Source organism: Tribolium madens, unplaced genomic scaffold (assembly GCF_015345945.1).
Source record: "Tribolium madens isolate multiple individuals breed KSU strain unplaced genomic scaffold, Tmad_KSU_1.1 Scaffold_71;HRSCAF=194;Tcas5.2_LG6, whole genome shotgun sequence".
Lineage (NCBI taxonomy): Eukaryota > Metazoa > Arthropoda > Insecta > Coleoptera > Tenebrionidae > Tribolium > Tribolium madens.
This window is the reverse complement of record NW_025401041.1, coordinates 3,190,325-3,216,240: the sequence shown is the minus strand read 5'-3', so window position 1 is coordinate 3,216,240 and position 25,916 is coordinate 3,190,325. Positions and strand designations below refer to the sequence as shown.

Sequence of the window (25,916 nt, the reverse complement as noted above, 5' to 3'; positions counted from 1 at the left end):
TGATGTCAATGAAGTATTGAAAACAATAATTCCATTAATAGTTTATAAGAAAAAAATAATTAAAAAAGGAATATTTTTATTCCCACTTTGTTTATTTCCTGATTACATAAAAAACTGACGGAAACGTTTCCTAAATCCTCAACTCATGACAATCCCATTGTCAAATTAAATCACTCAAGAAAGTTTCACTGTAATAAAATCCCGTTACTGACCTGTGGCAAGCGTGCACTGATTAATTTTTCTAATTGTCGAGTTGAATTCAATAATTTTTGCAAAATTATTTAAAATGTCGATGAAAGTCTAACCGAATAAAACAAGAAAGAAATGCGTTTCGTCAGTTGTAAAGTGGGGGGAAAATCCAAATAAAATACAGAAATCCAAGGTATCACAGAAGAGGGAGGCAAAAACAACCTTGTTGTGGCATAAAGAAGAACGTTTTCAAGTGTACGAGTGATCAGAAAGCGGCCATTTCATTTGATAGGTCGGTGGTGAAATGATGAGTTTTTTGTGATACGGATCTGATAAATTAATTTATTTTGTAAGTAATTAAAATCACTTTATTTAACATTTTTTTGATAAAAATAATAAAATTGCGTTCCATATTTGCGTAATTTAATTGTCACACAAGAAGGCGATGAAATGAAGAAGACCTTGCGACTCAATTGTTAATTAAAATCAAATTATTTTTCAATTTTTCCAAAACTAAATTTGATTTTCACACCTATATTGTTGAGTGTTAGGAAAATATAAATATTACGGCATGACCGTGGCCTTGTTACAACTTTCACTAACTTCAGATCGTTGCAGTTTCATGAATTATAAGTATATCGAAATGGAATTTTCGCAAAGAGTTAAATTTAATTACAAAATTTCAACCACGCAACCACATTTAACACTTGCAAGGTTTTTATTATTCGTCGCCAAAGTACCTACCACCTGTTAATCCAGACTTAGCACCAACAACAAAAATTTGCAATCTCGCTTGAATTTCAAAACAGATTAAACAATATTAGAAAAATCGAAACAATTTTCTTCAATTAGTTGCAGTATTATAAAAAGTGTGTCATAATATTAAATTTCTCCTTTCGAAAATACAATTTTTGTCCGGAAAAATAACTTCGCGTCTTAACATTCAAATAAGGTCACCCGGAATATCGATTGCATCCAACCTTCAAAACTGCAATTACACCATAATTTAATATTTTCCTGATTTTCAGTGTTCATTTGACGTCAAATTGTTCAAAAATGTTAAAAACTGTAATTTTCCTAACTATCATTGCCAACACCTACCAACAAAGTGTTTTGGAGGGAATCATCAACATCCTCGAGGAGGGCGAAGCCCAGTTTAATCTCGAACCTGAAGATGTGCGAAATCTCCTCCCAGAGTATGATTTTATCGTAGTAGGCGCGGGGAGTGCCGGTTGTGTCGTTGCCAACCGACTCTCCGAAAACCCCAACTGGAAGGTTCTACTAATTGAAGCAGGTGCTACATATTATTTTTTTTTTAAATCAAAAATCTTGATTTTGATTATTTAGGCCGAACCGAGAATTACCTAATGGACATGCCCATCCTGGCCAACTATCTCCAATTCACCGATTCAAATTGGAAGTACAAAACCACCCCCAGTGGACGTTTTTGTATGGGGATGGACAACCAGCAGTGCAATTGGCCTAGGGGTAAAGTCGTAGGAGGGTCAAGTGTCCTGAATTACATGATCTACACCCGAGGGAATCACCGGGATTACGACCATTGGGCCGCTTTGGGAAACACAGGATGGTCCTTCAAGGAGGTCCTCCCCTATTTCAAAAAAGTTGAAAATTTCTCGGTTCCCGACTCCCCCCACACCGAGTACCACTCAAAAGATGGGTACCTCTCAGTCAGTTACGCTCCCTTTAAAACCAAAATCGCAGATGCCATAATTGAAGCTAGTAACCAAAACGGTATTAAATCCGTTGATTATAACGGCCCTATCCAAGTTGGCGTATCTCGTCTCCAAGTCTCCATGCGAGATGGAGTACGGGAGAGTGCCAGTAGGGCATACCTCCATCCTATACGAAACCGACCCAACCTCCATGTTAAAAAACTTGCCATGGTCAGTAAGATTTTAATCGACCCTAAAACGAAGCAAACAGTAGGCGTTGAATTCTTCCGGGATGGTACTCGGTACCAAATCCGGGCCTCGAAGGAGGTCATCGTCTCAGCAGGTGCCATAAATTCGCCACAACTTCTCATGTTGAGCGGAATCGGACCCCGGAAACACCTTACCCAGAAAGGTATTCCGGTACTGTCAAACCTTAAGGTTGGCTACAACCTCATGGATCATATTGCCTTGGGTGGCCTCACCTTCATCATTAACAAACCTTACTCACTCAATACCGAAAAAATGATAACAACAGAAAACATGAGACAGTACTTGAACTACCATAAAGGCCCATTGTCTGTCCCTGGAGGTTGCGAAGTATTAGTTTTCCACGATTTGAAAAACCCAACAGACCCAGATGGGTACCCCGACATCGAGCTTTTGTTCCAAGGCGGTTCCATCGTTTCCGACCCTCTCCTTCGTAAAGACTTTGGCATTACCAACGAAATCTATGACGCAGTATACAAACCCATCGAAGATCTCGATACCTTCATGGTATTCCCCATGTTGATGAGACCCAAAAGCAAAGGTCGAATCATGCTCAAAAATAACAACTACCGATCAAAACCATACATTTTCCCCAATTATTTCGCATATGAGGAAGATATGGACACCATCATGGGTGGCGTCCATTTGATCCTAAATATTACCCAACAACCCGCATTGCAAAAACTTGGAACTCGCCTCCACGACATCCCCATCCCCCAGTGTGCCAAATACGGATTCGCCTCCGACGATTACTTCAAATGTATGGCTCGACACTTCACTTTTACCATCTACCATCAGAGTGGTACTTGCAAAATGGGCCCACCCAGCGATAAAAAAGCAGTGGTTGACCCACGATTAAGAGTTTATGGTATCAATGGGTTGCGAGTCATCGATGCCTCGATTATGCCCGAAGTACCAGCGGCGCACACAAATTCGCCCACTTTTATGATCGCAGAAAAAGGGGCCGATATGATCAAAGAAGACTGGGCGAACAAAAGCTGATATTTACTGTGATTATTTTTTTTAGTTATAATTATTTTTAGCTGTAAACTAATTAAACTGTTAATAAATAATTTAAATAAATTTGTTTATTTTAATTTCTTACGAAACACGCGACCACCTAAATAATGGAAAGTTGCTTAATCGGTTAAAATAAAAGATTCCCAAGTAAATTATTCAACAGTTATGTAACTAAAAAAATGACAAAAATCCCCAAGGTCAGGCGCGAATGTGGGTTTTTTCACCCAATCTAGCTTATAGACAACACAAAATACTTACAGGTCAATAGACGACGCCACGTACCTGAAACAAAAAAATATTAATAGCCACCAATCCGACCGGATTTGAGTTAATTGAAAAGAATTAAAATTAACCGAAAACCACAATTGAGGAGCAGACTTTCAAAAAGCAGTTTGTCCAAATTTGCATTTTTGCAGGAGAGATCAAAAACTGTCCTTCTCTTAATATATAATTTTATTTTTTATATCAGTGACAATAAATGTGAAAAAATATGTACAAATTGGACACTAATTTTACGGCTAAAGTACTTAGGTATTTTACAAAAAAAACTTTAAAAACCTTTGTCTCAATTCATAAAAACATAGACAAACTGCATTTTGAAAGTTTGCTCCTCAATTGGAAAGTTAAAAACTACGACAAAATGACTTGTTAATTACTTGTCCCCTCGAGAATCTTCAAAAACAAAACGATTTAAATTCCTGTCAAATTTTTCGATTTTGTGATACCAAATCAGGTATATAAACCCAAAACATGTCCACAAAGCCATTTACAAACAACACAATGCAACTGGTAAGTCACATTTTTCAAAAAAACACATTTTCAAGTCTCCCTTTAAGGCCGTTTTCCTACTTTTGGTGGCTTTGGCAAACGCCCTTCCGACTCACCCAAGCACAGTTCGTAATTATACACCCAATGAGTACGAATTAGAGCAAAACAGGGCTGCGAGATACAAATTTTCCTCAAATATTGAAGACCACATCAATGATTTGATGCATCAAAGGGATGAAGTTAGAGAAGGGTTGAATGTGAAAGGGTCGTACTCGTATAGTGATGGTTATGTGAAAAGGACAGTACACTACGAAGCTGACGATAAGGGTTATAGGATTACAGGGTGAGTTTGGTTCGTGTTTTGTTTATTTTTTGAAGGGTTTTTCGGGTTTAGACAAGAAGAGACGCCTCTAGATGGGCCTAAAATTGACTTGTCTGGAACAGCGGCGGTTAGTAATGCCGCCCATGGGACCCATATACAATACAGAGTGCAGAGTATACCAGTACCAGGGCCAGTCGCCAAAATTATTGATTAAAATTGTAAAAATAAATGATTAATTTTTCATTATGTGTTGATTTGCCATCAGTTTGTCCTGATTTAGACCCAATAGAATTAACAGTGTAAATAAATTCTCCAATCTCATTTGAATTTCAAAACATGAAATAAAACAAAAAAACCCATTTGATTTCCCAAACATTGTTTTGTTTACAAATAAAATCATGAATACAAATTTAAATAAAATAAATGTTGACACTAGCTTGTTAAAAAAAAAGCTCTGACCTAACATTAGAAAATTCCGCTATTGGTATTCGAAAAATCGAACAATAATTTTCAACTCTGAAGGTGAAGGTAATCTCCTAATGAGTTCTTTGACCTAACTTGCAATTCCCCAAGCAAAAACCAAAAACAAAAAGTAACGATATACAGTTATTCGAAACGGCCAAAGATGGTACCAGTTTTTGAGTCTTTACAACGGGTGGGGTTATGAACTTGTCGATTATTGTGAGACTGGCGTCGAAACTGTGATGTGCATATGTGTGTAAAAAATTAACTTGTTTTAAAAATTTTCTATTCTTTTTGGAAAATGTTAAAGGTAAGATTTTTTACAGAATTAATAATCAAAAAACGTAGCGCATCTAATATTTATAAAGGAAAGAATGAGAATAAAAATTTGATGTAAATATAGTGACGTCAATAGAATAACATTTTTTCACTACGCCCTATTCATGTAAATTAGATGGAAAATTTTTATAAACAAATCTATTAGAATTTCAAAAAATTCCATTCACTACAATCTGCTTCAAGAAACACTCCTATTTTTTAAATTCAACTACACAGTTTTAAAAAAGTGATTACAAAAATTTTAATTTATGTTAGTTATATTTTTTCATTTAATACTTAATTAATGACGTTTTTTCATTATTTTAATCAAATTCCACATTTTGTGATAAAAAATGACGTTTTTCTTATTATTTTCAGAATATCTTCATTTTGACATTCATTGTTAGTACCATAGTACCCACACACACCGAAACCGTCGATGAATTCCTCACTAGAGTTAAGAAAAATTACGACAATGCCAGAAGGTCAAAACGCTTTATTGACCCATATGAATACCCCGCCGCTGGTAAAACTCCTCTTTTTTTTTTTTCGCTAATTTAATTTATAATTTCAGAGCAACCCTTAGAGGAAATGTCAAAATACGACTTTATCGTAGTCGGCTCTGGCTCATCCGGTTCGGTTATAGCCAACCGTTTAACCGAAACTAACTGGACGGTTCTCTTACTTGAAGTCGGCGAAGAAGCGACCGCACTTACCGACATTCCAGTCATAGCACCCTTATTCCAATTCACTGATCTCAACTGGAACTATCTCATGGAAAAACAAGAGAATATGTGTCTAGGTACTGCACTACTACCAACCCAAACACACAAAAAACTTTTTTTTAAGGTTTGAAAGACCAGCGCATGGCATGGCCCCGTGGTCGCGGCTTAGGTGGCTCAACTCTCATCAATTACATGATCCATGTCCGTGGTAACCGTCGTGATTACAACCGATGGGCAAAAATGGGCAATCCGGGATGGTCGTATCGAGACATCTTCCAGTACTTCCTCAAATCGGAGGATTTTCTGGTCAAAAAACAAGATCCGGGTTACCACACAACTGGTGGTTATTTAGGGGTACAGGATGTACCATATCGTACCCCATCCGCCCATGCCTTTGTTCAAGCGGCCCAAGAAGCCGGTCATAAGTTCGTCGATTACAATGGTAAACGTCAAATGGGTGTATCATACGTCCACGCCACTACCAGAAATGGTAAAAGGTCAAGTGCAGAAGAAGCTTTTCTTAGACCCATCAAACACCGCCAAAACCTCAAAATCTCAACCAAAAGTCGAGTGACAAAAGTACTAATCGATCCTCAAACCCGACAAGCCCATGGTGTCGAATATATCAAAAATCGAAAGTACCACAAAGCTATAGCCTCAAAAGAGGTGATTTTATCAGCTGGTGCCTTCAATTCCCCTCAAATTTTGATGTTATCGGGAATTGGGCCCCAAAAACACCTCCAGGAGTTGGGAATACCCGTCTTGGAAGATCTACCAGTAGGCCAAAAAATGTACGACCACATAACCTTCCTTGGGTTGGTTTTTCAAGTTAATGAGTCGATTGTGAGTGACCAGAAGCTCCTAGAAACCCCCGAATCATTCCTAAAGTTGGTACTCAACGGTAGTGGACCTTTGACGACTCTTGGAGGAGTCGAAGCTCTTCTTTACTTCAAAACCAACGTCTCCAAAGACCCCGCCCCTTACCCCGACATGGAACTTATCTTCATTTCTGGAAGTATGAACACAGATCTCGGAAAATTCTACCGCAAGACTTTCCGCATCACCGACGAGGTTTACAACACTGTGTGGAAACCCCTAGAGCACAAATACACCTTCTCCGTCCTCCCTATGCTCGTCCATCCCAAATCCTACGGCCACTTAGAATTAAAATCAAGCAATCCGTTCCATTGGCCCCGTTTCTATGGCAATTACTTTACAGATCCCGACAATACCGACATTAAAACCTTCATTGCAGCTATCAGGGAAGTCCAGAGATTATCCAAAATGCCAACATGGCAAAAATATGGTATTAGACAAGTCACTACCAAAATCCCCGGTTGCCAAAACTGGGTTTTTGACAGTGATGATTACTGGGAGTGTGCTTTGAGACACGTGACAACAACTTTACACCATCAAGTGGCCACGTGTAAAATGGGCCCAAGAAATGATCCTGAAGCTGTGGTTGACCCTGAATTGAAAGTGTACGGGGTGAGGGGGTTGAGGGTTGCCGATACAAGCGTAATCCCGATACCTTTGACTGCGCATACAAATGTTCCTGCGTTTATGATTGGTGAAAAAGCGTCTGATTTGATTAAGGAGACATGGAGGGGGACATTTTAAGTTTTGTTGGTTGCATGACTGTGATTTGTTCTACTTTTGTATTGAATAAAATTAATTTATTTATTTCTCCTTTCATTTCCTCACCTGTCGTTTGTTATATAATGTCGAGCAAAGGTTACACTTTGTTTAATCAATGTCTTTTCATGTAAATGTCCTTAATCAGAAGAATTAAAAATCAATGATTTGCGATAAGTTGAACCTTCATCTGATTTTGTTTAGGGAAGGAGAGTAAAAGAGGCGACCCTGTACGAGCTTTATATAATTGAAAGTACGATTTGTTGCTTAGATTATTTGTTGTTGTGTTTGAAACGTGTTTGTGATAATTGAATAGTTGGTAGGTAGTGATAGTTCGTTAAATGTAGATAATTAGAAGAATAAAGAAACAATTAAGAATTATTTTACAACTAATTACTTGACTTGCCTTGAAAAAAAAATGCAAAGCTTTGTAAGACTGTAAAAAATAAACTGTAGAAGCAATAACGTTGGGCCTTAAAGCATCATTCTTTCATAAGTTTTTCAAAATTTTTGAGTAACTTTCAAAAGTTTCTTAAACATTTTTGGCAAACACAAATACTAATTTCAGTTTCTAAAAATTCTTTTTGAATGTAGACTTCTTGATTACAAATCTATAAGCTTTGTAAAACTGTAAAAAATAAACTGTAGAAGCAACAATGTTGGGCCTTACAGCATCATTCTTTCATAAGTTTTTCAAAATTTTTGAGTAACTTCTTCATAAGTTTCTTAAAAATTTTTGGCAAACACAAATACCAATTTCAGTTTAAAAAAATTGTTGATTACAAATCCACCCTTCATTTTTCAGTGGAATCTATTCCTGAAAAGTTAGTCTCATAGTGTTTAAAATCAAACAACCATAAAAATTTAACCATAGTAGTAAAAACTTGCCGTTTACAATACTATTGTTCATTTATTTCGGTTCATTAAAAAAATTTTTTTAAGCTTTTTGAAAATGTCCTTTTTTTGCAGAAAAAAATCACAAGTCTTATGTTTATAAATTGCGACCTTCTGACACTAAATGTTGTCCTTTTAAGCATAAAAGTTACCGTCCTTTCATAAAGTATTTAATTTTGACTTTTGATAAATTCTAGTTTTAAAATGCATATGATTCACTCACTCATTCAATAATCAAAACAACAGAAGTCCTTACCAAGTGCAGTGATCTACATAATGAATTCATTAGCATACTCAACCGGTATAAAATTATAATTAGATTAATTAAAACGCTGTCAAAACAGTTCATCCGCAAATTTCATCACGACACGCTTAAAAGATTCTCTTAACACGAATTACAAAAAAGACGAAATTTGAAAAACTGAGTTGTAGTCCTTGAACATTCCTTATAATATATTTAGACAGCTATAAGAGTTTGTGAATCTCCAGCAGTCTGTATAAAACCGGAAAAAGAAGAGTTAGTAAAAATTAATGTGAATGTTGTTAGGTGAGTTTAATAAAAATAATCCCTCATTCTTATGCAAAGTAAGAAGATTTACAAAGAATTAATCTAAATCAAGGTAACAATAAGTTTTATCACCTCGATTCTATTGCCTTTCACATTTGAAAACTTGCTTTTATCATGTGTAAACATGTAAATAACTTGCTTTTCTCTTCATGCAGATAATCCTTCAAAATGTTGACACTTTCAACCAAACTCCTCCTTCTGGGGGTAGTTAGTACCGTCCTCTCCTCCCCTTTCAAACTAACCGAACAATACATCGCAGAATTCAAAACTGGTATCGAATCCCTGAAAAAGCTCGCCCACGAACACCAATTCTCCGAAAAAAACTTTGATATCAATCTCCACAACGGTTCAAAACCAGTTCCAGGTACCATCACTTACACACAAACAAACCCAGTATTAATTTTCAAATTCCAGACGAAATCGAGTACGACTTTATCATAATCGGCGCTGGTGCCTCTGGTTCGGTTATCGCAAACCGATTAAGTGAACGCCCCGAATGGAAAGTTCTCCTATTGGAGGCTGGAGGACCCGAAACCCCTTACACTCGCATCCCCCGACTAGGACACTTCCTCCAAAATAGCGACTACAACTGGGCCTACACCACCACCCCTCAGAAAAACTGGTGCAAGGGTATGATCGATGGTAGTTGCGCTATTGCTGGAGGTAAGGCTCTAGGAGGTGGTACCGCAATAAATGGGATGATGTTCACTCGAGGACATCCCAAGGATTACGACAAATGGGCCGATTTGGGCAACCCGGGATGGTGCTACAACGACGTACTACCATATTTCAAAAAATTGGAAGATGCGGATTTGAAAGAATTCGACCATAAGTACCATAATCGAGGAGGACCCTTCCACATTGAACACCCACAACACCAAACCCATTTGACCCATGATGTGCTACAAGCGGGGAAGGAATTAGGACTTGAGACCATTGATTACAATGGAAAGGAACAAATTGGACTTGGAGTACTACAAATGAACTCCAAACATGGAGTACGACAAAGTACTGCCACAGCTTACTTAGAACCGGCTGAGAAAAGACAAAATTTATTTGTCAAACCTTTGAGTCACGTGACCAAAATTTTGATAGCCCCCCATACAAAAGAAGCAACTGGAGTTGAATACCTCCACAATGACAAACTCCACATTGCTAAAGCAACCAAAGAAATAATTTTATCAGCTGGAGCTCTCAATACTCCTCAAATTCTCATGTTATCAGGAATTGGTCCAAAAGAAGAATTGGAAAAGTTTGAAATACCGGTGGTTCATGAATTACCCGTTGGAAAGCACCTCAAAGACCATATAGGTTACTACGGCCTCGACTTAGTCTACAATGGTACCCAATCGAGTGAGGACCCCCATTATGACGAAGTCATCGATTATTTGAAAAATGGTAAAGGTCCATTAACCACAACCGGCTGTGAAGTCGTAGGTTACCTCCAAACAGAAGCCTCCAAAGACAAAATCAAGTACCCCGATATCGAACTATTTTTCTCCTCCCGCAAAATCACCTCAAAACCCTCCATAAACCCCTTCCGATTCAAACCCGAAATCATCGACTCCCTCTACAAACCCATCGATGGTAAAAAAATCGTCAACATTGGTGTCATGCTAACCCACCCCAAATCCATCGGTACTGTCACTCTCAAAGACAAAGATCCCCTCCACCACCCCTTAGTCGACCCGAACCAACTCTCCGACCCTGAAGACGAAGACCTCAACACCCTCCTCCACGGTATTCGCAAAGCTTTGGCTTTCACAAGTACCGAACCATTCAAAAAATTGCATTTAGAGGTCAATGAGCATCCAGTAGCGGGTTGTGAGGAGCATAAATGGGGAAGTGACGAGTACTGGAAGTGTGCGATAAAACATTTGAGTATCAGTTTGAGGCATGTGAGTGGTACTGCGAGGATGGGGCCAAAAACAGATAAAGATGCAGTAGTTGATCACGAGTTAAGGGTGCATGGGGTGCAAAAATTGAGGGTTGCAGATGCGAGTGTCATCCCAGTGAGTGTGACAGGACACACCATGGCCCCAGCTATTATGGTAGGAGAGAAGGCGGCTGATTTAATTAAAGAGAGTTGGAAGTAATTTGTGTATTTATATTTATAGTTATAGTGATGAAATAAATAATAATAAAAATTAGAATATTTAACAATTGTTTCATTAAAAAATTGAACGTGGTACTCAATCATAGGTAGTACCATTTTTATAAACGCAGATCTTTTTCATCAATATTTAAGTTTAGAAAACAAATTTTCATTTATTGGTACCACTAGAACTACACTTTTGCCCTAAAACTTCAAAACATATTATCGTATCAACAAGAAATTACTACCTAGGATTTAGGGATATTCGTAAATAGGTTGCCATAAATTTGGTTAGGTTGGTTTGTGGTGACAAACAAAAGATATCGTAACTAGTGTCAAAAATTTAGGTTAAGTCACCTGTCAGCTTGTATAGATAATTCAATTGATAGTTGACAGCAGGTTGACCGAAAACGTCAACCCGTCAACAACAAAGAGCAACCAACCCTAGGCATTCAAAATTACTTCTGAAAATTATTGTTACAAACAACATGAAAAACGTAATTTTCCTAAAAATTAAAATCCTAGGTGGTAATGTCTTGTTGACAAATCTGTGTAGCATAAATTACCTCTTTTTTTCTGTTAAGATGCTGATGACCCCTCGTCTTTAATAATAATTTATTCAAGGGTCAAATAACGGTACATTTTTATTATTATTTGCCAAAACACTCATATTGATGAGAACGTACTTTCCTCACTTGATTTTCCAGCCAGAAATCCCCATTATATTTTTTCTAAATTTTTACAGTTAAACACATTATAAAAAAAAATATTGGTTATTTAGAATCCGTCACAAATCAGTTTTAATGTTTCTGAGAATGATTCATAACAAAATGCCACTCAATTAGGATAAAATTAGTGGTTTCAACAACCTTTTATTACTAAGAAAATCATAGACAACAACACAGTGGAGTTTCCACAACCACCACGCATCAGTGGTACCAACCCTGACTGTGATACCAGACAATGCGTAATTACAGAATTTCCTTAATTTTTAATTAGACACGAACGATTAAAAATAGATCTTTTTGTAATAAAATTATACGCAGTTTTAATCAACAATGGAGCACAAGTTCCGTTTCACTTCACAAATTTCTGTAGTTTTTTAAATAATTTAATTAATTAGTGACTCGTCAGTGGTAAGAATTCTGAAAACAAAAGTGATTTCAAAGAATCCTGTTAATTAATAATGAGGTAATAAACAGAAAAATAACTATTAGTAATACCACAAAATAAGAAAAAATCATTTTTGGGTTAACTTTTTCCTTAAAAAAACTTTCAGAGAACTTCACAACGAAATAAAATCAAACTTCGTCGAAATTCTTTCTCTCCTTTCTTCCACCTAAAGGTCATACAACGACCCATCGTCAGATTCCTGTTAAAGCAAAGAGGATAAACCAGCACCTCTTCGCTACGCGGATTTCCCACAAGAAAAAAACAAAATCTTCATTTATAAACGCGTGTTGAGGCGTTCTTCGCATCATTCGGTAAAATGTTACGGTCGTGTGTTCTCTTCGTAATTTGTTCTTGTGCTTTAGCATCTCATTATGATACTTGGCCGTTTACACTAGCAGATAAATACATAGAAGAATTCAAAACCAATGTAGAAGAATTCAAAAAATTCGCACAGACTTATCACCACCATGAAGAAATTAAGTATGAAGTGGTAGAAGAGGATTTGACAGAAGCGACCAAACGTGAGTATTTTTTTAGAAACAATACAGGGTACGCCAGAACTCGCGTTCTAGAGATATGGTATGATACCAGGAACATGGAAAAAATGTTTCACTGGGGCGCAAGTTCTGACGCACCCTGTATAATTAAAATGAATGAAAATACAGGTGAAAACACATATGTTAAATACAGAGTAGTTATAAATGATTTTCATCTAGCCAGCTTTGGAATTTTTTTGCATGTAACTTTATTTGTGCCGCTCTACATTTTTGAAAGCTCTAGTTCTGTCATTAGTGTCACTTATTAATTAATAATAAATTGTTGTTAATTAAATTTTTATTGTTTCAACTAATTTCCAATAATAATTGATAATAATGTATACTTTGGAAGAAAACAAGTTTATAATTGAAGTCTATTTTCGAAATGGACGCTTAGTAAACGGTGATTTTTTAATTTTGAGTTACAACAAGTAGGTACCCCTATTTTCGTAAGGCGGCATTTTTTATTTTACATGGAAAATTCACAGCTGGCTAGATGAAAATCATTTATTACCACTCTGTATTTGGAACAAATTCCAGTTGTTTTAGATTTTCCTTTATAAAAGTTAGTACCATCAAGTACTACACCAAAAAACAAAAAACCGTAAAACATACAACAACTATTGTGATAATTAAGAGTCCAATTTTTTGATAAAGTCTAGCCATCATAAAACAGTAGTACCATTTCTCAAAAGTCTGGTACTTCCTGTCCAGTAATTATTTAAAAAATGAACCTCATGTTTAGTTCCATTTCTGATACAAGATAGAAAATTTTTGAAATCATCATTTGTTTTAAACCTAATTGGTTCTTTTATGATGGTACCACGTATTTACATAAATAAACCAATTTGTTATGCACCCATAAATTCCATTAATTTGCCCAAGGTTACATGCGTCCGATTTAATTACAGATGCGGCTCATTATGACTTCATCATAGTCGGCGGTGGTACTTCCGGTGCAATTTTGGCATCTCGCTTATCAGAAATCCCCGAATGGAAAATCCTACTATTGGAAGCCGGCGAACCCGAAACAATAGCAACCAAAGTCCCCAAAAATTGGGAATTACTGAAAAACACCCCCTATAATTGGGGATACAGTACCACCCCCCAAAACTACTCCTGCTTAGGTAACAAATTCAATTTTGTTTATCCCAAATCTAGACTAAATTTTGTTTATTAGGAATGGTTGACCATAAATGTGTTATCCCCACTGGCCGAGCCTTGGGCGGTACCACCGCTATTAACTCCATGGTATACACCCGTGGGAACCCCCGCGACTACGATTTGTGGTCCGACTTGGGAAATGAAGGATGGTGTTGGGCTGACGTTCTCCCTTATTTCAAAAAATTAGAAGATGCCCATTTTGCACCCTTCGATAAAAAGTACCACCATTTTGGAGGCCCCCAACACCTCGAACACCCTCAATATTTACGATTTTTGACCGATCATACCCTCGACGCGGCCAAAGAGCTAGGCTTACATCTTGTAGATTATAACGGGAAAAACCAAATTGGGATTAGTGTACCACAAGTGACCACCAAGTGTGGCAGAAGATTTAGTACCGCTGAAGCTTATCTCGAACATGCAGCAAAACGAGAAAACCTCATAGTCAAACCTTTGAGCCAAGTTTTAAAAGTTTTGATTAGTACTCACACTAAAGAGGCGCAAGGGGTTGTTTATTTACACGAAGGAAAAATTTTTGTAGCCAAAGCTGAAAAAGAAGTCGTCCTAGCTGCTGGTGCCTTAAACACTCCAAAAATTTTATTATTATCAGGGATTGGCCCTAAAGAAGATTGCGAGAAGCTTCATATTCATCATTTAGCTGACTTAAAAGTTGGTTATAACTTAAAAATAAGACCAAGTTTTGTCGGTTTGGACTTCCTCTACACTGGAGAAGAAGCCCAAGGCCATGACGAGTACCACGACATTCTCAAGTACCTCAAATACGGCAAAGGTCCTCTCACATCACCCGGAATCGAAGCTTTGGCGTTCCTCAAAACCAACATTTCTAAATCACCCTCAACGTACCCCGACATCGAATTAAAATTCCTCTCGCGGTACCACCCCCAACAAGATCTCTACTCTTGGATGAAACCCACTCCGAAACACTACGACTCACTCTGGAAGCCTCTCGAAGCCCACAATTGCCTCAAAATCATCGTCACACTCAACCATCCTAAATCTTCAGGAATTGTCAAACTCCACACATCAAATCCTCTCCACCCTCCAATCATAGAACCCCATTTCTTGTCAGATGAAGATGAAAAAGACTACCACACGATTTTAGCCGGTATTAAAAAAGCCCTCAAGTTTAGCCACACTGAAGCTTTCAAGAAAATTGGAATCAAATTGAACCATCATGGAGTCCATGGATGTGAGGAGACAGAGTTTGGTACTGATGCGTACTGGGAATGTGCGATTAAATATTTGGTGGTAGCCACGGAGGATGTGAGTGGTACTGCCAAAATGGGGCCCGAAAGTGACCATTATGCTGTTGTTGATAAGAAATTGAGGGTACATGGGATACATAATTTGAGGGTAGCCGATGCGAGTGTCATTCCGGTGACCATGAGTGGAAGTTTAGTGGGACCAACAATGGTAATTGGGGAAAAAGCAGCACACATTATTATGGAAGAATGGATAGAGCATTAGAGTAGTTTAATTTCACACCACTTGATCTCTGTACTTCTGCTGACCAATAAATTTTATATTATATTTTATATTATTTTTTTTTCTCACATTAGGTACTCAGTACTTAAAAATTTATCTTAATTAGTAAAACCACTAAAATACAGGGTGTTTCACATAATTCTAAGAGGCCTGCGCCTGTAAGATGCAATCAATAATACATATTCCGACACGAACTTGATTACAAATTTTGAAAAATTGGATAATCTTTTCTAGTTTGTCCACCCTTTAAAAAATTACAACGTTTTTAGTTAGTTAGTGATTAAGATAGATAAACTAAAATCACATTCATGCCGTCTCTTGATAGAACAAATGAAAATTGTTTCTGAAATACTGCAATTTATGACTATTAATAAAACAGTGATTAGTTTGACAACTACTATCATGGGTTTCCAAAAATTAAATAATTAAATGTGTATTTTTTGTATCTAGTGTTTTGTGAATTTTGTATATTTGGGTGCGTACATTAGGCGCAAGCCTCGTAAAGTTGTGTGAAACACCCTGTATAAACTATCAAAGATATTATAAATTTAAACTTAAGAAAAACAATAATCAAAATAATGTAATAATAATTAATGGATAAAACATTTTTGGTTTCAAAATTACCACAATAAATAACATGTTTATAGAACGTTTCAAAATGATTGACATCTTGTTAGACGTTGAGAATATAAATCAGGCTTTAATTTTATTTAGTTCCAAAGATTTACTAAAGTGAACATTCTCTCACGATACTTAAAAAAAAATGACATTTCAGTTGAATTCTGTCATATTTGTCCAAAATAAATATGCATGTTTTGATTTTGTGGTTTTAGAACATACAGGAAAGTGAGAGAAAAAAGGTGCAAAAATCTCTTAAAAACGACAAATGCAACAAATTGTGAAATAGACGTAACCTCAACCGTTGGCTGCTATAGTACAAAGATAAACAATATAAAACTGTGAAAGTAACCAACTCAAAACAAAAATGTTACATCATTTACAAATAGTAATATTTTTGAAAACATTATCTTAGTAATCTGCTAGAATTTTTTAAAAATAGTACTTATTTCTACAGCTTCCTGTAATGTCATACTGCAAGGTATGCAACCAACAAAAAAAGTATGTATTGCCAATGTTAGGTAGTATCATAATCAAACAAACAGTAATAATACTTTTTAGAGTACATGTGAATAAAAAAAAACAATTTGAAATTAAAGAATTTAAAAACAATAAAATTGTTCAGACCAAACCTAAAAATGAGCTAAATTTTCATGGCCAATAATAACTTACGAGTATTACATATTTTTATTACTTATTTATTTTTTGTGATTGGTTTATTTCCTTAAAATAAATTTTCAGTAGAGTTCAATTTTATATCTGTACCCTTGACTAATATCCAAAGACAGCTTTTTAGTCCAAGGGCAAAAAATTGCAAGTAACAAAATTTTATTTTCACACTTGACAATTTGGGGATTTATGAATAAAACACGATTTAAACTAAAGTCTTTTATTGAATACAAAAATTTTATAAAAATTTGACAATTTAAAATTAGGACAATAGTCATTTTGAGATCATCAACACACTTAACATATTAAAAAAAAACATAATTAAGACAAGGTTAGTAACTCTGTACCTTGAACACTGATCTTGCTATAAAAAGAAATTTAGTCTGTTTTATATGATCATCGTATATGTAAAAATGTTGCTTTCACTAATTCCAACAACATTTGTATTTTTTCTATTAAGTCCAGTCTCATCAAGTTATGATGACATCAACATCAACAAAATCACGGAACGATTCAGTACCATTTTCGGTACCACCAATCTAAATAGCGAAATCCCGGACCATAAAATCGGTAAGTACCAAAAATAATAATAAATCCCAAAATGACAAAAAACTTTCACAGCCGACGAAGTTTACGATTTTATTATTATCGGTTCGGGTTCAAGCGGCTCAGTCGTCGCAAGTCGACTTTCTGAAGTACCCTCATGGAAAATTCTCCTCCTCGAAGCCGGTAATGCTGCCAACATCCTCACAAAAATCCCCATAATGGCACCACTGTTCCAACTAACACCCTACAACTGGAACTACACCATGGAACCTGAACCCAATGTTTGTCAAGCCATGGAAGACCAAATCTGTGCCTGGCCACGTGGTAAAGCGTTAGGTGGTACCTCCGTCATCAACTACATGATCTATACACGTGGAAATCCCATAGATTATGAAAAATGGGCCGAGGTGAGCCCAGGATGGTCGTACCAAGACGTCCTCCCGTATTTCCTCAAATCGGAAAACTGTAACTTGGGTACTGCCTGTACCAGCGAGTACCATAACACAAGTGGGCCTCTATCAGTCGAGTACCCTTTCAAATCACCGATAACCGACGCTTTTCTCCAAGCTGGACAAGAATTAGGAGAGGAAATCGTCGATTACAACACACTTAAATACATGGGTTTTGGGCAACTCCAAGCAAATCAGAAATTTGGACGAAGACATAGTACTTTTGATGCCTTTATTGCCCCCATAATCACACGAAAAAACCTTCATATTATTACAGGAGCCCGAGTTACCAAAATTTTGATTGATCCAAACTCCCGGAAAACACAAGGAGTTATTTTCGAAAAAAGAGGCCAAAACTTCAAAATCCGAGCTTCCAAAGAGGTTATCCTTTCAGCGGGTGTATTCAACTCCCCACAACTCCTCATGTTATCAGGGATAGGACCCGAAAGACACCTCCAGGATTTGGGGATACCCCCAATTGTGAATTTACCAGTTGGACAAAACCTTTACGACCATTTAGCATTTTTAGGGGTTGCTTATACTATAAATGTCACAGTTGAGCCCCGAGAAGCCTTACTCAACCCTTTAGAAGGGTTGAATTGGTTTTTACGGGGGAAAGGGGTTTATACCAGTTTGGGAGGAGTCGAAGCTATAGCATATATCAACACTGGGTCAATTCCTAGGAGTAATTACCCCGACATTGAGCTAATTTTCGTCGGGACTGGTTCCCTCCAATCCGATTTTGGTCTAGTCGTAGCAAAAGAAATCCGTCTCAAACGCAACATCTACGACAAGGTTTTCAAACCGATTGAAAACACCCCAAGTTGGACAATTTTCCCCATGTTACTCCACCCCCAATCCAAGGGCTACCTCCAACTCAAATCAACTAACCCCTACGACCCTCCCATCCTCCACGGCAATTGTTTCACAGATCCTGGCGACCAAGACATCAAAACTCTCCTTGCATCAATCAGATATATCCAAACACTGGCCCAAACTCAATCTTTCCAAAAATTCGGTTCAAAACTCCACGATATTCCTCTCCCAACCTGCCAAAACCACATTTTCGATTCGGACGACTACTGGATTTGCGCCATTAAAAGCTTGAGTACGACTCTGCACCACCAAATTGGAACTTGCAGGATGGGTCAGTTGAGTGAGCCTCAAACCGTCGTTGATCCGAGGTTGAGAGTGAGAGGAATTGAGGGGTTGAGAGTCATCGACTCGAGTGTCATTCCGGTCACTCTGTCAGCCCATACGAATGCGCCGTCGATCATGGTTGGCGAAAAAGGAGCAGATTTGGTTAAAGAAGATTGGTATTCGATTTAACTTTTGTTGCAAGGTGAGAAAGTGGTCGCGGTCAAGGTTCGAAACGGAAGGTTGGTGCGGATTATGAAATGGTGGCGTAATGTGAAAAGTCTTGAATAAAATATGGAGTGGTCTTGAAAATTTCCCAAGCAGAAAATCCCATCATGAAAATGTATTTCAATTTGAATAAAAAAAACTTGACGAAATATGTATAATTCTTGCATATCCCTGACATTTAAGTAATTAAATTTAATTTAATTTTAATGCAAAAATTTCCATCAAACATATTTATGTATTTTAAATTTTAAGAAAAAAGCGCAATAATTATTTTCTGTGACACACCCATATTCCCATATAGTAATTATTTCTAATTAAAAAAAAATGGACATAACTAGATACATACAGGCTGTTCCAAAAGTCTGGAAACGATGTTATTCTGGCGAAACTATCACATTTTTTGGCTAATAAATTTATAGGTGAGCAATGGCTATAAAAATTCTATTCGAAAAAAATTTTGGATATTAATTATTTGTTTATACTTACGAGATAAACATAGTAACATTGTTTTTTTTTAAATGGAAACCTACCACATTTTTTTTCTTTAACAACGAGCTTGTTACAAGAATTGTTGCCATGCAAAATTTTTTTTGTTAAAAAAATGTTTGACTTACAAGAGTTAAAGAATTTTTTTGAGTAAACTATCAGTTTTTTTGAAATAAATTAATAAATGTTCAAAGGTTGTAAAGGAGCAATACCAAAATATTTTTTATCTTAATTAATTATAAAATGTATAAACATATTATTTATAAAATGTATAAACATATCTTTGTAAATCAATAAAAAACCGTTTTTATTTAAGAAAAAAAWTATTAGTATCATAATCTCAAAAGTTTAAACATTAATTAAAATAAAAATTTTTTGGCATCGCTCCTTTACAACCTTTAATCATTTATTAATTTATTTCCAAAAAAAACTGGTAGTTTACTCCAAAAAAATTCTTGAATTCTTGTAAGTCAAACATTTTCTTATCAAAAAAGTGTGAGGTTTACAAAAACAAAAATTGCACAGCAACAATTCTTGTAACAAACTCGTTGTCTAAAAAAAATTGTCGTAGGTTTCCATTTAAAAAAAAAGTTACTATGTTTATCTAGTAAGTATTACAAATAATTAATATTCAAAAAATTTTTTGAATAGCATTTTTATAGCCATTGCTCACCTATAAATTTATTTGCCAAAAAATTTGATAGTTTCGCTAGAATAATATCGACTTTTGGAACACCCTGTATTTTTATAAATGCTACATCTTGACAGTATTGTAACATTTGTGACGTCACTGGAATTTGAGTAGTGACGTTATCATTAATTTTTTTAAATGACAACCAACAATTTTGTTGACTGTTTTTGATAATAGCTACAAGTACATTCTTCTACCTTTTTAAAAAATATATTACCAAAAACAGAAAAAAAAAATGTTGGTAACATAGTTACTTAGATATCATTGACATAATAAATAATAGTATAAAGAAAATGTATCATTTACAAAAATAAATGACCCATAAAATTATGAATTTTCTGCGCTACTTTTGGTTCACTCTGTACAAACAAAACGTCTAAAGTCTGTCTATATTTGCTTGAATTTTATAGTTTTGACTTACCAAACTGGTTTATGAGGAATTTAATGAGGGTGGTTGTAAAGCTATTGTTACCAAATTGGTTAAGGTTTTTTTCGCTAACGGCCCAAAAGTTAAATGCTTCTATTGCACCCTAAAATTCAAACAAATATAGACAGACTTTATCTAAAACTAACAAGTACAAATATTCCTACTACAACTTGGTTAAAAAAACATTAGTCTGAAAGTTGTATTCACTTTTTCTGAAAAATTTTAACAAAAATAAAAGCTTTTTCATGATTCAGGCAGTTTTTTTATTCTGAATTCAAATTACTGTACCAACAAAGATACCTTTATTATCAATATACTGTATAATTTACAAATTAAAAAAAAATATAACCGTAATTTAAATAAACAAATGTACATTTTTTTAATTTTTAGTGAATCCTTGAATAAAGTTCAGATCTTTAAGCTAATTATAAATTTATCTTTTGGCTGTTAATTAAAAAATTCATTTCAATAAATTGCAAAAATATTTACACAGAATATGCATAATACATAAATTATGATAAAGCAAGTACTGCAAAAAACAGGAAGCCAACTAAACGAAAATAAAAGTAAAAATACAGCAAAAAATAAAACACCGGTGTCCCAAGTTTTAAAGCGGACAAAATAATTATTATTTCTAATAACGTATAAAAAGACTACAAACCATTTCTGAAAGAAAATCAGATTATTCGAATAAATACTTTAAGTGTATTATAAAATTCTTTAATTTTGCTTTTATTACTTTACTTTTTCAGATCAAATAAAAAAACATATTCATGGTGTGTCAGAACTCGCGCCCCAGAGAAAAATTTCAAGTAAGATAAGATACCAGAAACATGGAAAAAATGTTTAAAAAATTTTGACATTTGACATTTTTTTATGTCTATTTAATGATATTGATGATCTTGTATATGTTTTTTCATTTAGTGAAGGTACAAAAGTTTTGCGATAAAAGCCACAAATAACATTAAACAGAGTTACAATTTCCTCTTCTAATTCCCTGTAGCAAAAAAAATTGAAAAATTATTTTTCCAACAAAAATAAATACCTACAGTCAAAGTGCAAAATTTAAACTCTCCGAAACTCAGAAATTTTTATAGATAGGATTTTTTTAACATTTTTTCCATGTTCTCTGGAGCGCGAGTTCTGACGCATCCTGTATTCACCTATAATATTTTTTGAAAACATAAAAATACTTACAATAATTACAATTACAAGTCAAAATGTTAATTAAGGCCATTTGCTCAATATTTTATTTCAAGTACAATGTACTTGCTACGATTTTAATAAGAATTTCAGAAACATTAAAACTATTCCAAAAAATGTTTGATTGTTTTAGGAAATTCCTCCAAACCACAAAACCTTCCAAAATTTTATTAACCATGAAAAAATGAAGGACTTACCAACAATTACTGTAACAGTACATGTTATGTTATTGATAATTTTTGTTTTCTTGATATAAACGCATAAATAAAGGATAACAGCTCTTACATTTTTTACGTGAAAATCAAGTGACGGCAGACCTCCAGACAATTTAAAGAGGGGGTCCAGCCGAAAAGATTCAGTAGTCTTTTAAATTTAACAAAAACATTTTCAGACAGCAGCAGTGAAGAAAATTTAAAACTCTAGGTGAGTCATTTTAACAATTACAAAAATTAATAAGAACTTTGTCACTTCTAATAATTCAATTAAAAATACATTTACATAAAAATCTCAAATTGTTACTATACGATGTTTGGTCAAAAAAAAAATAAAAACAATCTCTCTGTCAGGTTCAAGGTTTAAATAAAATAGTAGGATAACCCGCGCAAAACCGGTCAAATTCTTTTCTGTCTGCTGTACCAACAACAAAATCACAATATTAATGTTCTTATTGCAATCACTCTGTATATTGACCTACCACAATTATCCCACTCTTGGTTCCGGACCAAAATTCATATGAAGGTCTTATTGTGAAATTGGTCTTGAAATTAAAATTTTCAATGTGTTATTTCTTCAGTAATGAATTAGATTTCAACAAAACAAGCATCAGAAAAAAGTTACTAGTAAATGTAAGTAAAATTCAGTTTAATTAAAAATTATTTATTGGTTAAAATTTTCCTTAAATAATAGACTGAATATTACTTAAACTTTAGCACAATTTACATTTTATCATATCTGGAAATATATGAAAATCTCAGAGCAAACTTGTTTTAGACAGAATTATTCCAGTATTACATAATTTTTACACATTTTTTTTTCTAGTAATAGTAAACAATTACATCCTTTTAGTAGCTCTAAAAAATCACTTAATAGTAATTGTTGCTAGAATGATAAACATACTGAAGTGCCACTCACAGTTCAGTAAAAACAATCGGCAAACCTGTACAATTTATGAAAAAAAAAACAGGTAAAGATTATTAATATTTCTCTTCATTAGACATGTATTTTCTGTTTTTGTTTATTTTGCAAAAACCGGACAGGAAAACTAGACAGAAAATATAAAACTTCAAGTGATATTTGACCCCCAGAGTTTAATCTCAAATTACTTTCTTTATTTTTAGTCTTGTTAAAAACTAATGTTGTTGATCTCACATTCCAGTCAATATTCAATCAAACAAAAATAAAATTTATTTTATTTTCCAGAAAAATGAAGCCCCACATATATTTTTTAATGACACTTTTCCTCTTCGCCAAAAGCGACGATTCTGAAAACCTACAGTACATCTACAACGAACTCAGCGCCACCTACGGCCAATACAACAACAAAACCTTCTTCCTCACCCCCGAACAGTGGGCAGAATGGACCCTCCCCCAAGACCCCGGCAAACGGGAAACCCCTAGTACGTACGCCTCCCCTCCACCCCCTCAAATAACAAAATAATTTCCAGAATCCGGTTACGATTTCATCATAGTCGGCGCTGGTTCATCCGGTGCTGTCATTGCCAACCGTCTCTCCGAAAACCCCAACTGGGAAGTCCTTCTCCTCGAAGCCGGTAAAGGCGAAAACTTCTTCAGTCGAATACCCCTTGTTTGCCCCACTCTATCCTTCACACATTACAACTGGGGCCATATCGCCCAACACCAACCCAACGTGTCATTCGGCTTCGTAAACAACCGAATGAAATGGCCAAGAGGCCGGGCTTTGGGCGGGACCTCTGTTATCAATTTTATGATTTACACACGAGGAAATAGACACGATTATGATAGATGGGCGGAGCAAGGCAACCCAGGGTGGTCCTACAAAGAAGTTCTCCCATATTTCATCAAATCGGAGAGATCCACGTTGAATAATCCCCACCCCGGCGTTCACGGGACGAATGGCTATTTAGGCGTGTCTGATATTTACCAATCAAGTCTCTTGAAGGCGTTTATCGAAGGCGGGACCGAACTCGGCCTGCCTTATTTCGATTATAACGCCAATGAAGTCTCGTTTGGAGTGTCACCAATACAGGCGACAGTGCAACGTGGCCGGAGACATACCACAGCTCGAGCCTTTCTCCATCCAATCAGAAACCGGAAAAACTTACACATACTTACTAGTGCTTACGTCACTAAAATTTTAATCGACTCAAACACTCGTGAAGCCCTTGGGGTTGAGTTCTCCCGATTTGGGAGAAAATATCGAGTGATGGCCGCCAAAGAGGTTGTATTATCGGCAGGGACATTTCATTCACCACAATTATTAATGTTGGCAGGCATTGGTCCACGTGACCATTTGGCCGAATTGGGGATTCCCCTCCTCCAAGATTTACCAGTGGGGCAAAACATCCACGACCATTTGACATACCCAGGGTTAAGTTTTATAATCAACAAACCGCTCTCCCTGTCTGTCCGCCATTTAATTAACCCCAAAAACATAATCGATTTTCTCTTCAATGGTACTGGTCCTTATACTAGTCTGGGCGGAGTCAGTGGGATTGGCTACATAAAAACGCACGAATCGCACGAAGTGGAGGACATCCCAGATATCGAATTATTATTCCTTGACGGATCTCTCAGTACCGACTATGGTTTATGGAACCGCCGATGGATCAACATGCGTGACGACATATACTACCCCGTCTTCGGCCCCACCCACAACATCCCCACTTGGACCATCTTCCCAATGTTGCTCCACCCCAAATCCACCGGCTTCCTCAAACTCCAATCGCGCAATCCCTACGACTACCCCCTCCTTTATGGTAACTACTACACAGACCCCGCCCAACAAGACATCAAAACAATGCTTGCTGGGATCCGTTACATCCAAAAACTCGCCAAAACTCAAGCATTCCAAGAAATTGGAACGCGGATAAACCCGAATCCAATTCCAGTTTGCGCACACTTGATTTTCGACAGCGATGAATACTGGATATGTGCCATAAGGGCCATAAGTGTGACATTACATCATCAAGTAGGCACGGCCAAAATGGGGCCGAAGGATGACCCAACGGCGGTGGTCGACCACAAATTGAAGGTGCATGGGGTCAAAGGGCTAAGGGTAGCCGATTGTAGTATCATTCCCTTTGCCCTTGGGGCGCACACAAATGCGCCAGCAATTATGGTGGGAGAAAAAGCGGCCGATTTGATCAAATCGGAGTGGGGGAAAGTGATGCGGTGAGGTTGGCAGCAGTGGAGATTTTGACAGATGAGTCAAATGAAGCGTTAAAGATAGTCGTTAAAGATAAAAAATGAAGTGTTAAAGATAAATGGACGTTGACCAAAGTAAAATTATACAAGTTGAAAATTACTTCAATTAAATATTTATAGTGATAAATTGTTTTATTTAATTCAGATTATGTTCATGTAAAATATTACCAAGATCTAACCAAAACAGAAGCAAGTCATATATTGTTGCCGACTGAAAAACACAACTTTTAAAAAAATTGAAATAATTTATGTAAGACCAAAAGTATTAATAATAATAATTCGTAATTCGTAAGTACAACTACTTTGATTCAAATTTATTAACCTACATTTTTCAAAACCAAGTTATCTGTGAAAATGTATTTTGGGTTGCGTCTGAAAATCGGAATAAATTTACACGAAAAATAAAAAAGAGAAAATAGATGATGTTTATGTTTTTATTTTAGACATGCTTATAATGACTAACTCAGTAAATAATTTTTGTATGAATCCAAGGTTGTTTCAGATAGGTACGCCCATTGTAAAACAACAACAGACAGGCATGCCAACCTAATACAAAATGTCAAAGGTCAAATAATAGAGCACTTAATTTTATTGCTTTAATACTCGCAGACAGGCAATAAATAAAGCAAATAAAGACCAAATAAAACTAGGATTAATAAAAAAAGCTTTTTTTGATTATGTGACACGTTCTTACCATATTAAAATGTTATTAGCAAATCTCTAAAATAGTTATAATGAGACA

At 35.8% G+C, this 25,916-nt stretch overlaps 8 protein-coding genes across 11 annotated transcripts in view; 7 read left to right on the top strand and 1 right to left on the bottom strand.

Moving 5' to 3' along the window:
• The window catches only part of LOC123009062 (flotillin-2), a 67,157-nt gene that overhangs the window by 40,733 nt on the left and 508 nt on the right, over nucleotides 1-25,916 (bottom strand). The gene's annotated exons all lie outside the window — the stretch shown is intronic.
• LOC123009060 (glucose dehydrogenase [FAD, quinone]-like) lies at nucleotides 400-3,212 on the top strand. The gene is made up of 3 exons (XM_044405176.1): nucleotides 400-538; nucleotides 1,218-1,483; nucleotides 1,537-3,212. Exons 2-3 carry the CDS (start codon nucleotides 1,246-1,248, stop codon nucleotides 3,129-3,131), a joined length of 1,833 nt encoding a protein of 610 aa, XP_044261111.1. The 5' UTR covers nucleotides 400-538; nucleotides 1,218-1,245; the 3' UTR covers nucleotides 3,132-3,212.
• LOC123009069 lies at nucleotides 3,510-4,482 on the top strand. The gene is made up of 3 exons (XM_044405188.1): nucleotides 3,510-3,938; nucleotides 3,986-4,260; nucleotides 4,312-4,482. Exons 1-3 carry the CDS (start codon nucleotides 3,900-3,902, stop codon nucleotides 4,451-4,453), a joined length of 456 nt encoding a protein of 151 aa, XP_044261123.1. The 5' UTR covers nucleotides 3,510-3,899; the 3' UTR covers nucleotides 4,454-4,482.
• Nucleotides 4,852-7,427, top strand: LOC123009055 (glucose dehydrogenase [FAD, quinone]-like). The gene is made up of 4 exons (XM_044405168.1): nucleotides 4,852-5,011; nucleotides 5,398-5,545; nucleotides 5,594-5,821; nucleotides 5,869-7,427. Exons 1-4 carry the CDS (start codon nucleotides 5,003-5,005, stop codon nucleotides 7,362-7,364), a joined length of 1,881 nt encoding a protein of 626 aa, XP_044261103.1. The 5' UTR covers nucleotides 4,852-5,002; the 3' UTR covers nucleotides 7,365-7,427.
• LOC123009056 (glucose dehydrogenase [FAD, quinone]-like) lies at nucleotides 7,598-11,001 on the top strand. Of its 3 annotated transcripts, none has more exons than XM_044405170.1 (3): nucleotides 7,598-7,698; nucleotides 8,997-9,205; nucleotides 9,256-11,001. In XM_044405170.1, the coding sequence occupies exons 2-3, from the start codon at nucleotides 9,010-9,012 to the stop codon at nucleotides 10,935-10,937; spliced, it is 1,878 nt and encodes a 625-aa protein (XP_044261105.1). In that variant the 5' UTR covers nucleotides 7,598-7,698; nucleotides 8,997-9,009; the 3' UTR covers nucleotides 10,938-11,001. The 3 variants fall into 3 exon arrangements, with proteins under 3 accessions (XP_044261105.1, XP_044261106.1, XP_044261104.1); XM_044405171.1 differs by lacking the exon at nucleotides 7,598-7,698 and adding an exon at nucleotides 8,628-8,893; XM_044405169.1 differs by lacking the exon at nucleotides 7,598-7,698 and adding an exon at nucleotides 8,629-8,820.
• Nucleotides 12,426-15,365, top strand: LOC123009054 (glucose dehydrogenase [FAD, quinone]-like). Its single transcript, XM_044405167.1, has 3 exons — nucleotides 12,426-12,630; nucleotides 13,557-13,772; nucleotides 13,826-15,365. Exons 1-3 carry the CDS (start codon nucleotides 12,426-12,428, stop codon nucleotides 15,295-15,297), a joined length of 1,893 nt encoding a protein of 630 aa, XP_044261102.1. The 3' UTR covers nucleotides 15,298-15,365.
• On the top strand, nucleotides 17,009-19,177 carry LOC123009058 (glucose dehydrogenase [FAD, quinone]-like). The gene is made up of 2 exons (XM_044405173.1): nucleotides 17,009-17,172; nucleotides 17,224-19,177. Exons 1-2 carry the CDS (start codon nucleotides 17,016-17,018, stop codon nucleotides 18,924-18,926), a joined length of 1,860 nt encoding a protein of 619 aa, XP_044261108.1. The 5' UTR covers nucleotides 17,009-17,015; the 3' UTR covers nucleotides 18,927-19,177.
• On the top strand, nucleotides 22,074-25,301 carry LOC123009053 (glucose dehydrogenase [FAD, quinone]-like). Of its 2 annotated transcripts, none has more exons than XM_044405164.1 (3): nucleotides 22,074-22,192; nucleotides 23,189-23,385; nucleotides 23,434-25,301. In XM_044405164.1, exons 2-3 carry the CDS (start codon nucleotides 23,193-23,195, stop codon nucleotides 25,143-25,145), a joined length of 1,905 nt encoding a protein of 634 aa, XP_044261099.1. In that variant the 5' UTR covers nucleotides 22,074-22,192; nucleotides 23,189-23,192; the 3' UTR covers nucleotides 25,146-25,301. The 2 variants fall into 2 exon arrangements, with proteins under 2 accessions (XP_044261099.1, XP_044261100.1); XM_044405165.1 differs by lacking the exon at nucleotides 22,074-22,192 and adding an exon at nucleotides 22,457-22,614.